This window comes from Homalodisca vitripennis, chromosome X, assembly GCF_021130785.1.
Source record: "Homalodisca vitripennis isolate AUS2020 chromosome X, UT_GWSS_2.1, whole genome shotgun sequence".
Taxonomy (NCBI): domain Eukaryota; kingdom Metazoa; phylum Arthropoda; class Insecta; order Hemiptera; family Cicadellidae; genus Homalodisca; species Homalodisca vitripennis.
The window spans coordinates 15,970,615-15,988,902 of NC_060215.1; the positions used below are offsets into that span (position 1 = coordinate 15,970,615).

The 18,288-nt window shown below is 31.9% G+C and overlaps 1 protein-coding gene across 1 annotated transcript in view; it reads right to left on the minus strand.

Annotated features, from left to right (window-relative positions):
- LOC124368735 (ceramide glucosyltransferase) overlaps positions 1–7,227 on the minus strand; it is a 44,100-nt gene extending 36,873 nt beyond the window's left edge. The window contains exons 1-3 of the mRNA XM_046826065.1: positions 6,878–7,227; positions 2,656–2,797; positions 687–789 (exon numbers count right to left, since the gene is read on the minus strand). Coding sequence (XP_046682021.1) covers positions 687–789; positions 2,656–2,797; positions 6,878–6,975 — 343 coding nt within the window. The 5' untranslated portion in view covers positions 6,976–7,227. The remainder of the gene's footprint in view (positions 1–686; positions 790–2,655; positions 2,798–6,877) is intronic.
- Between the last annotated feature and the right edge of the window lie 11,061 nt (positions 7,228–18,288).

An 18,288-nucleotide genomic window follows, 5' to 3' on the forward strand; every position in this document is an offset into this window, starting at 1 on the left:
GTTAACATAAGATTTTAGATAGGTTAACCTGTATCTGTGATGATATTAGTCTATCTGTATTTGTGACACTATTCTGACTGTATTTATAATATTACAGCTTTGAATAAAGATCTATGACTATGACTATGACTATGACTATTAGTGGCAGATTAAATTTGTGAATAAATATTACATTAGGGCTCTAACTATTTTGCCTATGTGTAATCTACTTTTGAAAATATGCACAGACCACTACGAAAATAAAATAAGCCTGATGAGTCCTTGAAACCAAAATTTATTATAGTTAAGGTGGCACGATAGTCAGCTGTCGGACACATATTTGAGGCTCAACCTCTAACATGAATAAAGTTTAAAACTGTGATATAAATAGGAACTCGTCTCAAATCCAAAAATGTTTCAATTCAGAAACTTAGATTGTAGTGTCTCAATGCAAATGAATAGTAAAAAATATGATTATCTGTTAATACTGATGATTTGAGAGTCAAATATTGTAAATTCTAACTGTGTGAATAAAGAAGTTTGAAGTTAAAATGAAAAGTGTTGAAACACTTTGTTTTTTAATAGAATTTTTTTTGTCACATAAGAAAACATTTTGGACTCATAATAGCAGGTTTATTTAAAACAAACCGACTATACAAAAAAAAATAAATAAATAGAGGATATCGACATGAAGGATTTTTACTTACCAATAAAAATACTAGCATCGACTAAAGGATACTTCTCTATGAGTTTTCGCACAAGCATTATCACTGGATCGTTTTCATCTTCAACACAAAATACAATTTCATACTGAAAAAGAAAGCCATTTTATTTATACTGAAAATAATATTTTGAACCTTTTTCAAAAAAACCACTAAAAACATTTTCAGGGTTACTGGTTTTCAGGTGAGTCAAGAAATTGAATGTGTACATGAGAGAAGAAGTCAATGTGTTGGGAAGGTGATTCTCCCACCTCTATATGTATCGAATTTAATACTTCTGAAAACTGGCAGATTTTTCGTACACAATATCTAAAGAACTATATCCTATCTAAATAAACCAATACAACAGAGTATCAAAGTACCTGACATAACATAACGAGAGTTACCGCACAGACAGATGGATACACAAGCAGACTGCTCTTTTACATTTTGACCCAAAACCAATAGAGCTTTTCTTTGGACCTAGAGGAACCTATGTAATAAGTTTCAAGTCTCTAAGACTACTCTATCTACAGTTATCACATAGACGAACGGACACAAGACAGGCAATATACAATTTCAAGAAGGCCCTGTTGAATCCTTCATATCCACTATTGGATATGGATATTTGTATCCATTATATTAAAATATTTATAGAAACAGTGGTCTCATGATCTAAGACCTCGGACTTAAGATCTGAGTTAGAGATAACACAAGCTCAAATCCTGTCTGTGACCGTAGCATTTTTATATCAGTACCATCGACCTTGTACTATATAGACTCTCCTCCTTATTCTGTTTGATAAGATCCACACACACGCACAGGCCAGTGGCCCATGAGGACAGGCAGAATAAGGCTAAAAAGGGGATTGGCCTCTCTTTATAAGAATACAAAATTTATTAACTATGACATGTCCTTAGCATATGTTATCATTATTTTATAAAAAGGGAAATAAGGCGTTGTGATATTGGTAAACAGGATTGCGGTTATTTGTATTATCGTTTAAATAACTAAAACAACGTACAATGGCAAATGTCAACAATTTAGGAATCCTTCTAAATCATCCATAGACACAAATGAACTTAAAAAAAAGGTTAGTAGTTTTAACTGGTGTGCACATAATAAGTAGGGAGGGCAAGCCGAGTACTAAGCAAGACCAAGTATTTAAACATGTTATAGCCATGACTCTCTGGTATATTTTCACACGTTACCTTCACTGATAGCATAAAGAACATAACTTCGATTTCATGAATACTTTCCAAAACCAATGTTTCTTCCTATTAAAAAATATACCACTGACTGTGACTTTTAAGGGACAGGTAATTTGATTACTGTACATCTTAAACTCTTAATGACATAGAATAAAGTGTACAAGTTGGCTAGAGAACAGCAACTGCCATCTGGTTGTTCACAAAGGATGTTGCGAAGAAAAGGATGTGCTCTTCTGGTGCATACACAAAATACCAACATGTACAAAAAATAAGCCTTGCCGAAAACATGACAGGTATTTAAAGCATCAACATAACGCCATGTACCTTAAGAGTAAATTAAACAATCATAAACATGTAAAAATTTCATGAACCTACAAAAGATTAAAAGTAAAGTAAAGTAAAAGTAAAGTAAAAAGTAAAAGTAAAAGTAAAAAGTAAAAGAAAAAGTAAAAGTAAAAAGTAAAGTAAAAAAAAAAGTAAAGAATGTCTTATTTTACCAGGCTAAGTTAGGGCTAAAAAGCCCTCTCTAACACTTAACCTGGGGACCAACGGCTTAAAGGTGACTTCCGAACCACCACCAATGGCCGGGCAGGCGGGCCGCTTGCAAGGACAGGATCGCTCAGCGGTCACCTGTCCAAGCAGCAGCCACGCTCGGCGTTGCTTGATCTGGTTATCTTGCGATAACCGCCGTACCCACTACACTGCGCCATTGGCAAAGATTACATTAAACTAGCAATAAAACACAGTGAAAAATTTGTACTTACTAATGGATAATTCATTGTAAAAAATGTTTCTAAATTTGCATACAAGTTCGGATCTACCCCCATTAAAGGTTTGATGATTGATACTCCTGGCAGTGGTGTTTCTGTGGGCTGGTCATTCACTTTCCGATGAAGTGTGTGTTTGCTACAACATAAAAGACACATTGCCGAATGAAATATGAGCTGCTTATATAAAGGTAACAGATACTTATGCTTGTAAAAACAGTTTTATATGTGAGTAATTTTTTTGAATTCTAAAACAAAATTTTGGTGAAGTCTTTCAGATAAATTTTCTGAAAACAGACAAAAGTTTTAAGAAAATTATCAAGAAACAAGCATTTTTTGGTCATTAAACCTATGGTAATAGGCAGTTGTATATACAGGGCTCAAATTCTACAACTAATAGTAGCAGAATTGTAACATAAAAAATAGAGGTCTCAATCAGTTGTTATGTATTTCTGAGACGCAGGGAAAAGTTTCCCACTCAAATAAAAATTCCTTAAAAAGAGAGTTACCACCTCAAATCAAACATTTCATGTATACACAAATAAATAAAATGACAATTGTAAGTGAATATATTGAATTTTAACAATATATAAGAAATAGTAAAATAAGGATGTAAATTTTGTATGGTATTTAAATGAAAGATGAGTTCACTAATTTTATGAGCCCCTGCCGAGACATAATTGCTTTTTTATTGTTAAGAACATTGAAATTTATATCATCAGCATGTATACAAAAATGACTTTATACATTTAATTTGGAAATGCAATTTTGAAATCCTCCATACAACAGAAACAAAGGACCTAATACAGATGCCTGTGGAACAGTATCTAGTGGTCCTAATCTTAGATCTCATTTCTAACACTCTATCATTTAAAACTTTATTTATTTCAACACATTGGCTGGTACTTTTCCAAATATGAGTTTAAGCAACAAAGTTCCTTGTGGTTAATATCAAAGTTCCTCAATTTATTTATAAGCTTGAATGGGAAACCGAGTCAAAAAAAAAAAAACCACACCAATATCATTACTCTTATCAAGATTTTCTACAATATTCTCAACAAAAGAAATCAAAGCAATAACAGCAGATTTATTTCACCTAAACCAGCTGTTCCAAATCAAATAGTAATCCTCAAAAAATTCCATCAACTGATTCAAAATACATTTTTCAAATATTTTTTTCTAGCGATGCCTGTATAACCAGAGGCCTGTAATTTGCACGATGTTTGCTTTCCCCCTTCAGAGGGACAATTTTATAAATTTTCAGATGGCTTCACTCCTGATCTCTCATAGATGGAATTAATAACATGGTTTAGTAGTTCTGAAAGTACCCATTAAGCATATCTTATTATTTTCAATGAGATTTCATCATATCCATAAGACAAATTGGTTTTAATATAATTAAAAATACTAATTAACTGTAGCTCTGAAATAGTTCTACATGAAAAAGTGGAATTATATGAACTTGTTATTTGCTGCACAGTTTACTTTTGTTCAAATTAGGAAGAATGTTGCTAACAACCATCTCTGTGTAAAAAATTATTAAAAATATTAACTATTATGTACTGGTCCTATATAGTTCTGGCATCACTCTGCACTTCTGGCAAAAAAACAAAAAACATCCCTCGTGATAGTACCCAGTACCCACATTCAAGCTCAGATCATGTTAACACTCGTAAATGTCAACTTATATATATATATATATATATATATATATATATATATATATATATGTGTGTGTGTATATATGCAGTTTTGACTCTGCACTACAGTCATTTCAATATTAAAATCACTAGAAACAGTAATCATGGCATTTTTACTCAATATAGTTTCATATCTTGTTCACAGTTATGAAAAATACGAATTTCTCAAATGAAACTTTATAATTAAGATCTTATCTAACAAGAACTCCTGCCCCAACATGATTTCTAATTTTTCCAAAATCAAAACTAGGCAAGTAACTATGAGGAACATACTTGTTTACTTTGTCTGTAATAAACCAATGTTCAGACACAAATAATACAAATTTTTCTGCATTACACAACTGCTGTAATTCTAGTGACTTATTTCTAATACTAAATAAATTAAGTTGCAGTTTTTTAATAGTTTTTTACTTGGGTATGCCTCATGATCTGTAGCCTGAGTGTTGAAGACTTGTTTATAACATAATTATTATCTGCCTCCAATACACTGATTCCATCTTTCATAGTTAGTTGGTGTAAGTTTTTTAAGTTCACAAGAGTTGAAACTTCTTGAATCTTTTTTTTAGTGTTGATTAAATATTAAGGAGAACTGGTCTACCTGTCTACATATAATTATTCATATTCTTTGTTATTGTACGCCAAAGATTATCTTGTCATTATTGTTGTTTTTACTGTCGCTGTTTTTGAAACATTGTTATGAATATTCTTGTTATATTATGTTATAGTTTATTATGTTATTTCTGTTATTATGTTACTTTTATTGTTATAGTTTATTTATTGTTGCTGTTTTCATGTTGGTATTGTTACAACATGAATATATATATATATATATATATATATATATATATATATATATATATATATATTCTTGTTATATATCACGCCTTGCCATAGTTTATTACAGGTATGTTAATATCATTTTCAGCCTCTCACATGTTTTGTTGTAGAAATTCTTGTTTAGGTTAAGTTGTTATAAATTAATTATATGGATCTTGAATATAAAAATAGAGAAGTATGTCCATTGGAAATAAATAAATAAACTGGTGACAATTTTGGAATGGGCTACCTACGGAATATACCCAATTACATTATGATATTTACTTGGAATTTTGTGTGTAATACTTTGATATATATAGAATATTTGTGTGATCATCAGGCATATCTTTTCCTTTCACTTTCTGTTGAAGTTCAGCCCAAGAGATCTTTATAGATGTCTAAGTAACACATGAAACGCTCATACAATTACATGTTCTTCAGAAACAGTTACTCACTTAGTAAGACACCTGTTTGTTCATTCATTGCATTCAGCATCAAGTCTCACCTTAGCTGTCATACAGCTTATAGTTTTTCATTGCATTTTATAAAGAGAGAACATGGCTATGACAGCCTGAAAAAATAATTATGCTTTGCAGGTCTGGTAATGATTTATTTGTTGAGGATTCATGACGCTCTTCTTTATAGCTTGTACATGTCACACATTTTGTTATTTTAAAGATTTTTCTTTTTCCAAAAATGAAACAGTGGGAATTCATTATCTTGCAAGGAAAATGCTGCTTTTCTCTTGCTACATTATTTTCTGAGAGAACTTGAAAGGTATTAACAGCACACAAAATGTTTTAGGACTGAACAAATTTTTTAACAGAGTATTTTCTATTCATTTTAAATAGCTCATTTTAAAATTCAAAATGCAAGGCATTAAATTCTAGTTGTAATTTGCTGTTTCAATCACCTGTTACTGCCATAAAGTAAATATAAGAACATGATGGTTAGCTAAGGGAGTAGCTCACAATGTTAAAAAGCTCAAGGGAATACGAAAACATCCTGTCTCCCAGCTTTGAGACTCATTAAATCAAAATTACCCAAAGCTCAATACAAATACATTCTTCTAACTTCAACCACACCATTTGACTTGAATAAAGAAAACAAGTTACTAAACTGAAACCAAAATACAGTTCTAGGTTCTCTGAATTTAACTGTAAGGTAAAGAAACGTTTTTAAAATAACAAGGCCTACATATTTCCTAAAAATACAAGATGTAAATATAAAATATGCAAGGTGTAATTTTGTACAAACCTTAGTTGACAATTGTCATAATAACCAGAAGTGGTTGTGAAACAGCATGCTTACTACCAGAACATTTAAAGTAGGCTAACACTAATGGAAAATACGTAACTGAAGAAGTCTTATGTGGGTAGAAGAGTGTTTCTCAAGTCTGTTTTTGTATAAAAGCTATAGGTTACAGCTTGTTGCACTGACCACTTGCATTTGTCCTATATTATTTGATCATTAGAACACTTAATATTTTAGTCGAACTATTAATATTTGATAATTTTAACAAAATGTTCTCGATTAAATAAAAAAATTGAAAACATAATTATTATTTATCTTAATCTATAGTTTAAGTTCATCGACATTTGAAAGATTAATTATAATAGGTATCAATTGTAAAGCCTAAGTAGCATTGTCATGCAAGCTTAGGATAAATAAATAGTAGTTTAGCTAGTAAAGTTATAACTTACCCATATATAATAGCAGCAATATGCACTAACCACTTTCCACACCAAAATATAAAAAAGAACGAGGAAAATCCACTAAGAGTATATAACATTGGTGCCATAATAATTTGGTATACATTAAATACAATTGCAATATAAAATACAATACTGCAGATCTAAATTAGGTAAATCACATGAGCCTAGAGTAAAAATCAACCCATTACATTTAAAACAAAACAATTTACAGACAGCATTTTATCATGAAACATCTATTTGAGATTGTAAAGGTCAAATCTAGACAACTATTCACTAAATAATTAGACATTATTTACAGTTGATTCATACACTGAATCACTTTCCTCGTCTGCTGTGACAAGTAGTTTTTTTTTTTATTGTAGGTTCTGACTAACAAATGCACTGAAAATGGCTGAAAACGCATTATCAAGAAAGACCTATAGATATTCCTTTCATCTAGCGGGATTGAGTCATATATTAGGCCAGGAATAGGAAAATAGATTCATATATACCATATAAAAGGTAAAACATCAAGTTTTATTCAGACACCAAACATAAAATAATATTTATGCGAAGAAAATATGCTTATCTTGAACCGTTTCGTGCTTCGTTTTTTAGAAGCTAGCCCATGTCAAAACTTTCTGTCCTTTCAATATTTAAAACCCTAATGATAATAAAAAGAAACATACTGAGTGCCATATAGAAAAAGATGAGGATTGTCTTAATCAAATAATGGGAAACCTCCTAAAGCCTCATATTTTCATATACTTTATGATGGATCAAATCAAGGCTCATACGAAGTTATTATAGCTTCAATACATGTTGGTAATGTTAATCCATTAACATAGGTAATATTATAGGGGGGAATTAATAAGGTATCGATCACTTTGTTAGGAAGGGCAAAAGTGTCATGTGTTATAAATAAAGAAGTTAAGGGAAATTTGATTTAATTTCCAGTGGTTGATTGCGTTAAGCACATATTTATACTATTAGCAAGTTTTAGCGGTGAGAGAGTTAATACTTATAACATTAAAAGCTTTTACTTTGGATGATAAAGGAAATATTTACTGGCAAAGTTAGTTTGAACATTTGTGAAATATCATACGTGTATGGGTTTTTGAACAACTATGCAATACTATATAAGCTGTACGATAGAAGTAACCTATTTTCGTGTTTTTATTACTGTGCAAGAGTCTCTTAAAACTGGGAACAACGTTTCCTCTTTGGTAATTTGTTGGGCGTAGAAATACGATCATAACTTCGTTCCTTGGTTTCAGTTCGATTTGTTGTTTTGAGCCATCGTGATATTTTTTGAAACTGTTGAGCTTTTCAAAGAATCTATGAAATATTTTTTCTAATTTTTTCAATACTTATCGCTGTTTCAACGGTATACTGATCGGATTCCGGGCGGAGATGTATGACTTCTAAAGTTTTCCATTCCAAGTTTGGATAGTATGATGGATCGTACTTGCATTTCCTCCGCAGTTGTAGCTGAAGACAGTATGTGGTAGGTATTTTATCCAAGTTGCTCAGATTTCTGTATGTAGTGCGATTGTTTCCTAAGCTTTTATAGAAGTCTTTCATTACTTGGCTCATAAAACAGGTACTTTGGTCGTGAGTAACAGAAGGGTAGCCGTGTGTTGTGCAAAAGCTTATTATTAAATGTCTTACTACAGTTTTTGAATCTGCTTTTTTGAAGATTCATGAAAAATATCTGTATAACAATAAAATATATATTTCTCTAATTTTTCGGTTACCAATGCACAATTTTTAAGTATAAGATTATGAGGATGATTAAGGGCATGAGTGTATTGTATGGTTTTTTTTTTTAATGTAGCATTATGTTTTCTGAAATCAGCAAAATATCGTTTTTCTGATGAGAGTTCAATGAAATCATGGAACTATTTAGTAGTGTCATTTGGGATTCATTTATCGATTATTTCAGGTCCTGGCGGTCTTTTGGAGATTGCATGTACGGTAGTAAATTTAAAGGCTTGAAATCAGGAATTTATTGTAATTTCACCTTTGATAAATTTGCAGAGTCTAAACCTTTAACTTTGATGGTGAAAATGTATTGAAATTTGTTTAAAGTTCTGACCAATGTGTTCATGTGGGAGGAGATGAGGCGAAATGTTGAAACTCACACCATTTGTATCAAATAAATCTATTTTGTCTTGATGATTAAGTTTATAAGGCATATGTGGTAATTTAACATATCCAATTGGAATTCCAGTTTTAAATGTTCTTGGAAACCCTGAGAAATTGGATATATTTATATACAACAGAAATGATTTTATTCTATTGTACAAGTATTTAGGATATTATGTTTACGATTATACAGATTATCACGGGAAAAATTGGGAATTTTCATCAGCGAAAGAGTATATTTTTGACGTTTTAGAACGTGTTAAGGAAAATAACATGAATTCAGCAAATTATTTTTCTTAAATATAAAGATATTTTACTAAATAGTAAAATCTGTCATTCAAATTATTTTGTAATAAATGATTAACGGAACAATTAACTGCCCATTTTGCGATCAAGATCTCTTAAAGAAAAATTATAATCTACATCACAACTCTAAGAAGCATCTCGAAAATAAAAAAATAAAAATAATGAGTTTAATTATTTAAGAGAGTGGGAAAAATAAAATAAAAAGTATAATTATTAAAAACTAAATGCATAAACATAAAGGAATTAAAGAAATCGTTTTAACAAAATAAGAAAGATCTCAGCCTCTATAACTTAAAAAATACAAAGTATTGCCAACAAACTCTCAATTTGAAAAGTTGATAATGTACCCCGAGAGACGTTGATAAAGCACATTTAAAAAGTTGAAAACATCCAGATCGTCTTGGTTTGAGAAGTAGTACATATTTTCTAGATTTAGCACTTAAGAATGGTTTGGTGATTTCTACAAACTCTCTAAAACAATTGATTGATGAATTATACGATCACTTTCAATTTTAAAAGACGTTTTCACAACCAAAGGAAAATACTATTAATTTTGAAGCATCATATTCCATTAAATGACATTTTAAAGAATGTATTCTATCTAATTCAGATGAAACAATTATTGTTATTTTTTCATATTTAGAATATATGAATATATGTTCAATAGTTTGCCTAACGAAATAAAAACTTTATACTTAACACAAATTTATTAGAAAACTCAAAGATTGGTTAATCACAGTACAAGACATAAAATGCATTGTTATTTGAAATCCAAAGTTTAAAAAAGGTACTTCTATAATTACAGTGATTTTTTTATAAATTGTTCTGTACTACTTTTGTGTGTGTGTATTTTTGTGAGTATGCAAGTGTAATGTGAATATATGTGTGTATTGAAAATGTATGTGTACATGTTCATAGTTGTATTAGTGAATATACGGATGCATATTGACGATATTCTATTGGAAAATGTGTGTAAAATTCTTGTGCTTGAGTATAGGTCGGAGCTTTTCTTTATTAATGTTAATATTCTAGATATTTAAGTTTAGTTAAAGCGGTTAATTTTGATAACTCAAGATACAGCTTTTTTACTGTCTTTAATATTATATTGTTCAATGAGGCCTACTCACTGTTTATATAATTTACAATAATGTCTTTTATAAGAATTCAAATTTCATTTACTATTTTAATTCTTAGGGAGTTAAGCCAATAATACTGGAATATATAGCCCTGTATTTCTTGACGGCAATTTCTTATCTAATAAGTACACGTTATTTCCTCCAATCAGGCTTTGCCTTGGAGGTTTCATGTTCCAAAAACAACCAACAAAAATCCTGTTCATTTATTTTTCCTTTTAATTAACTGGTTAGTGTAAACTTTGTCAGCCTGAGCAATTCATTTTTGTTTTGTATATGCTATGTAATGTTTACTTTATTTTGAATTATTATATTACAGTTGGATTTGTTGAAATTATTTTTGTTATTTGGAAAATAAATTTACCATTATTATTGTTATTATTAATAATGATATCAAAGAGATGAGATTAAACATTTGATCGAAAACATGCTAAAAGATAATAAAAATATTAAGGGTCAATTATGTTTAGAGTGTGAATATGAAAGAAAGTTAGTAAATAAAGATACACAAACTACAACAACGCATTTTCAATTGAAGGCTTTAATCTTAATGATTTTATTTCGAGCCAATTTGAAAAACAATGATATTACGTGAACGAAATACTCAACCAAATGTTGGATCTGGATGGACTTTGATGGGATGCAATCAACACACAATTTTGAAAAAATAAATTTTTATTAGTAGTTAACAAATATGGATTCAGAAAATATTTTTAATGTTTTTGGCACACAAATCAAGACGGGTAATTTACAAAATATAGATACTTTTAGGAATGAATTATTTGAAAATATGTTACAAAATTTGCCAGTGAATTCAGATGACTTTAAAATAGACGATTTAAAAAACTAATTTGAAGATAAGATTCTTTTACAATCAGATGTACTCCAAGTAAAAATAGAAGATTTAATAAACGAATTTGAAAGCAAGGTTAAAAATATATTAAAACAGATGTACTCGAGCTAAAAATTAAAGTTTTGAAAACGAATTTGAAGATAAAATTAAAAATCATTTCGATTTGATGTACTTGCGGTGGAAATACAATATTTAAAAGGCGAATTCAAAAGAAATATTGTAAAGCTAGAAAAAGATTTTGATGCTGGAGCGAAAATTTTTTTAACAATTTAATTTCTTATATCGAAAAAGCTGATAATATAACTGACGCAATTAAAGTAGAGAAACATTTCTTAAGTTTAGGCAATAAAAAAAGAATTGTTGGTTTAAAACCTAGTATTGATAAACATGAAGTTGTTGTTAAAGAACAAATCTTGAAACCTCTAAAATTATAAGAAAACCTCGATATTGTTGATTTGAATAACGCAAATGTTAAAATGCCTTAGATTTTAAAGGAAGAAGAATTAGCAATGTTAGTAAAGTTATTTATCCGTTTGATGTTATTGTAAAAGAGCAATTAGATGCTCATATAAAAAATGTTTGATTACCTAACAAAAGTTATGAGAATCATAAAGAACATGTTAAATTATTTATGATTCAAATTCAAATGATTTATTCAGCCGATTTACAAATTGTAATAGGCTACGTCTATTGAAAACAAAATTCAGCTACAAAACTTAGCTGTGTGCAATAATTAGAGTCCTTGGAACTCTTAAAACCATGCACTACTTTCACTACTTCTTCCAAGGTAACTAGCTTCCACCCAAAATTAAAAGGTACCACGGGAACCGAAGTTAGATATGCATCCCGATTTCACACTAGGAAGAGTTATCAGAGACAAATTACTCGAGTTAACAAGATATTTGGCAGAGTCAAGAAAATAAGCATTGGGCACTTCTGCTATGTCATAATTGGTGTCAGGGGCAGACACCCGGTGCTTACTCCTATTGATATAGACCCAGGCTGCCTTGCATGGATTTTGAGACTGCGCAATAAAGTTTCCACCGGCAGCCTGTTTTTCCTCCATAACCTTAGCACGGTATTACCTCCTAAGATGTTGCACCCATGGTTTCAGACTGGGCCTACTCTTAGACATATCACACACTATGCCAATGAGACTACGTAGGTCAGCTAAATCCGGTGTGTACCACTTTGAAGATCGGGGAAAATGCCTTTTTCCATTTTTGCCTCCAGTAGGACTACGTTTTTAAGCTTCACAGGAAAACAAGTATCAAATGTCTTCTTAAAGCTAAGAAAAAACCAGTAAATGCAGCTTCTGCAAGAAAGCATAGAGCAAGTTCATGCCAGGAACTGACCTGGACTGCCATAGATTCCACAAACCATTGGAAATTTGTATCACTGAAAGATCTAATGGTTACAGTCTTAATCACCGGACCGCTTGCTAAGTCTATGACCTGTAACCCCCCCCCCCAGTGCTTGAGGGTGAAAAAATGTGTTTGTGGTCAGCGATCTGAGATTCACTTATAATTACATCATAGTTCCACTTATCAATATTAGTTAAAAATGAGTCCTGGGAGGCAGCACTTCGTGTAGGCTTGGAAACACTACTATAAAAATTAAAACTACGTAGCAGATTTAAAATGTCTTCAGCATCATCCGAGTTAAGACATAAATTAATGTTGTGGTCACACCCAATAACTACTGAGAGGCCCAGTGTGACCAAAAATCCAAGACACAACTCAACCGGGTAAAGGAATTTTGCAACCTGTCGAGGGGGTGAACGATACATGACTAAAACCACAAGCGAGACTTCATTTACGATGGTACCTGCAAATTCGGCTTGCTGCACTTCACTGTAGGGTTCAAGGTCCAGTAGATTTAAGAGAATTTCTAACATATACTGCTGCACCACCCCTGGGGGTTTGGCGGCAGAGGTAGGCAGACAAGTCCAGAACAGAAAGCCTGGAATAATACAACGGTTCATCCCTGGTCATCCAATGTTCAACTACACACAGGATATCAAGTTCATTGCTATCACAAAGCACTTCAAGTTGAGTTGTCTTACTCCTAAAACTTTGCACATTAACTGTACATAACTAAACAGTTTCCTTGCAGGACCTACCACTGGTGCCAGTATCGGGGTTTATTTCGGGCGACTTTGACCAACTTGGTTTGTCCCTAAAAAAGTATGAGATCTTACAAAATGTCCACCATCAGTACCTGATCTAGCCCTAGCCTGACGTGGCTGTATATATTCCTTGACAAAAGCACCCTTGAGCCAGAAATCAGCGTTTAGAACAGTATCAAGGTGATTTTCATTAACACTCACTTTAAAACTGGAGTAGTCCGAATTCCTAGTTTGAAGTTTCTCACACCTTATATCACCAACGCCGTTCTGCTTCATATAGTTTTCAATTTCATTTGTAGTAGTATCCGAAGAACACCTAGATAAAAATACGTGTTTTGGTCTCACAGCAATTTTTAACCCACTCTTTTTAACATTGGAACCAATCACTATTGATTTTGGTTTGAATTTATGTATATTCCTAATTGGCTTCCCTTTTTTCCGACACGGTTCTAGCCGCCAATGACATAATCTTGACCTCTCACCACTTTTTCAGCATAAGTATCCTTCTCTTCAACAAGGACAACTTTTTCGTCACAGTCTAAGTTTTCCGAACTCGATAGTTGAAAGTTTGGTCCTAACCTACGCCTATCTTTCGACTGAGATACAACTTGATTCGTTTTGGCGTTGTTTCTTGGTTTTCCACTTTCTGACTTATTTGAATTAAATACAAATTCCTTTACTAGGTTGTTATCATCAACTAAATTTTGCACCAGTCCAAAAAGTTTGTCTAAAGCCTGAGTTAAATGGATAAGATTATCCAGGGTATAGGTTTCCCTCACTGATTTCATACGAGAGTTGCAAACATCACAAACCCATTTGGATTTCAAACCTAATTCTCGCATAAGCCCAAAATCTTCATCAGAGATATCCACACATTCAATGTGATGCCAGGTGTGACAAAGACTTATATAGCACACTTTTACTATCGTTTTCAACCAATTTATTACAACGTGGGCAGCAGTCTACTTCACCTCACGCCATCACAAACAAAACCTCTTGCCTATAGATGAGTAACCACAAAATCGCAAGACGTGCAGGTTACGATGTTGCAGTCAAGAAATTGAAGGCCCAACAATAAACCTTCGCAGTGGCCAGGTCTCGTATTGCCGGTCCAGTCGTACAGCGGTTAGTCACAAGCAGGAACAATTCCTGCGGCGAGCGTCGGTTGGTAGCGGCGCAAACTGCCTGCCCGTAGGATGACAACGCTGACAGATGTAGCGTCTAATGCGGCCAGCACGTTCAGTTGGGTTAGTTACTGAGTTACATTTACAGTTACTCACAAATGTCTGACATCGCCGACAGACGAAGCTGACACACCGGATGTCAATAAACCTCAACACACACACACACACACACACACACCAATGAAATCAAACATCGCCAAAAACGGTGATACAACATAAAAATAGACGCAGGAATTTATCCCTTGTCGATCTTCCGCAGACCAGGTCTGCCACATTCACTGTTGTAAAATCCAGGTCAGACAAAGATTTTACAACATAATAAAATTTATATATACTGTAGTAATGGAAACTTTATTAATAAAATAGCTGATGAACATGCTTTACATTTTGATAAATGAAACAAATTAGAGGAAAACGTCAATAAATTTAAAGAAAATGTAGAAAAAACTTTTGAAAATATTGACATCAAATTTAAGTAATTACACGGTTATGATGACTCAATTTAAAATTTTCCTTTATAGATGGTACTCGTATATTGTGTGAGGTGTAAAGAGAAAACTGCAACAAATGATATATTTACACTTCTGTATTACACTTCCCAAAGAATGTATAGCAAATAGGCCAACGCATGTCATTGATACAACAAAGAGTGACAAATATATCTGGCTCAAAGAACGATATAATTATTAATATGGATTTTCAAATGCAGTTACAAATGCAATTTGTTATATTGTTGTTTCTGAGAAATTGTTATTATGTATAATGTAATTAAGAATGATATTAGAGAAACACAATAAATTGTTTGAAATAGATTATAAATCAATATTTTTCCATGAATTTAGATTATTTTTTGAGGTAATGAAACGCTGCTGTGCATTAAAAATAAAAATTGTATATTTTTCATAAAACAGATTAGGAATATTGAAGCAACCAGCTTAAAAATATTGAAAGCAATTCAAAAAAATTAATAAGCTTTTGATTATTTTCATTTACATTTACATTTTCGATTGTCTCCGAAATTATTTAATGTTTGAATTGTAAAGTTTTTATAGCTTTTACATAATATTTTCATTCAATTTGTTTCGTTTTACTATTTTGTCCACGGCTCTCAATGAATTTCTGGTTGTTTAATAAAGTGTTTAAATGTTTGCCTTTATATAGTATTTTCATTCAATTTGTTTCGTTTTCAATTTTACCATATGCCTCTCAAAGTGTCCTTGGACCGGAGCAAGTAATTTATGTGATTTAATGTTTATTGACATTAATTCGACTATGGCCATTTATACAAATTTAATTAATGTAAATAAAATGTCGCGTGACAGATACAGCCAAGTACAAAACAATTTAATCGTAAAAAGTAAGGGTTCTGTGGTGTAATGGTAGCACATTCACCCGGCAAATAAGAGATCCGGGTTTGAGTCCCGCAAGTACTTTTTGTGATTCAATATTTATTGAAATAAAATTCAGATACAGTATTGCCATTTATACAAATTTAACTAATGTATATATATATATATATATATATATATATATATATATATATATATATATATATACAGGGTGTATATTATGTCTGGAAAACACCCAAATATATCCTTTAATAATTTAAATATAAATTTGAAACCTCTTACAATCGTGATAGAGATTGGGCATCTACTTTTTGGAACAATGTTTTGTTATGTCACACACCAACGGGGGACGTCCTGCCGAGGGTATCGTGAATATTCTTAATGGAAGCCTATACCTTGTGATACATAATTTTAAAGGTAATAGCTTACTGAATTGAATGCCACAAACCGCATCTCAAAGGAATTATTCTATCAGAGAAAATAGAGCATTTTTAGTATTGAAAATTTACTGATGTTCAACAATGTAATTTTAACATGGTTCTTGCCACAAAATGTGTTACACTAATTTTTTTAAAGCATTTTTTAAATGTTCAATTAAAATAAAATAAACAATTTATTTTTAAGCTGGTTTCATTAGTACAAATTTACCAGTTTTTATTACAATGAATAAAACTTATGAGTCACTTTCTCTGATTACTTATGAATCTGTTACTTGGTGTTTTCCAGTCAGCAGGAAGGTTTAAAGAGATAAAGGTCACTAGCCTATGAGAAACATTATTGTGTTATTAATCATCTGGTCGACAGTTTCAGTTTGTTGAGCATGGAGCTTTCACTAGACAGGTCTAAGCTTGGGATATTGCAAATGGACAAAGGTCATATCATTCCTGTCGAGTTAATCAGTGTCTCTGAAAGCATTGCTGTCAACAAGTTATCTAATTACAGTAGTTCAGTTTTTATTTGGCATTTTAATGGAATTGTCTGAAAGAGAACGAATTACTCTGTTGATGATGCGAGGATATGGCGATCGTCAAAGATCTTATCGGGAAGTTTGTAATTTGTTTAATGGCACTTTCCCAGAAAGGAATCCCATAAGTGTTTTAACAATATCAAAAAACTATTGAGCGTTTTGAAATGACAGGGAGTGTACGTAATCGGCCAAAGTCGGGTAGGATACAATCTGCAACAGATGAAGAACATGCACTAGATGTTTTGCAAACATTTATTGAAGAAATGCTGCACAGCAACATGATATGCACCCTATGTCTGTGAGTAAGATTTTGAAAATTAATAAATACAAACCATTTTAAAGTTCCATTTAGTCCAACAGTTAAGTGAGGATGATTACGACAGAAGAGTTGAGTTTTGTGAACTTGTGATGCGCAAATGTGATGACAATAGAGATTTTTCTTGACCAACATACTATTTTCTGATGAGGCAACTTTTTTCCTAAATGGCAATGTTAACAGGCACAATTTGCCGTTACTGGGCTAGTGAAAACCCACATTGGATTACTGAGAGTCCCATTCACAGCAACCACAAAAAACTGAACGTATGGTTGTGGAATTTTAGGTAACAAAATTGTTGGACCCTTTTTTCATCAATGGAAATTTAAATGCCGAACTTTACTACAATATGCTCCAAAATGAAAATAATCCCAGCTATTCAAATTTGCATCAGGAGAATACTTTGATAATGTATGGTTTCAGCAGGATGGTGCTCCACCCCATTATGGGAGACAGGTAAGAGAGTATTTGGATTTAAGGTTTCCTCATAAATGGATTGGCCGAAGAGGAGAAATCGAATGGCCTCCAAGACCTCGGATTTGTCACCAATCGATTATTTCCTATGGGGTCATTTAAAATCCAATGTTTATAGAAGAAAGCCTCATAATTTGGAAGACCTAAGAAACAGGATTATAGAGGAGAGATTGCTTTGATAACTGAAGAAATGTTAGGCAACTCTGTCGAATCATTTTACACAAGATTGGCTCATTGTCAAACAGTAGAAGGAACACAGTTCGAACATTGCTTTGACACCAAATGCAGGTAAAACGTTTGTTGTAAGACTTTTCTAACAGCATACATTATTTTTTATTTGTAATAAGAAATCAATAACATAAGTATTTCCATAATTGTACTGTAATAAAAAACTGGCAAATTTGTGCTAATAGAACCAGCTTAAAATGAAAATTTTTGTTTTATTTAATTGAACATTTAAAAAAATGCTAAAAAAATTAGTTGTAACACATTTTGTGGCAAGAAAGAACCATGTTTAAAATTACATTGTTGAACATCAGTAAATTTTCAATACTAAAAATGC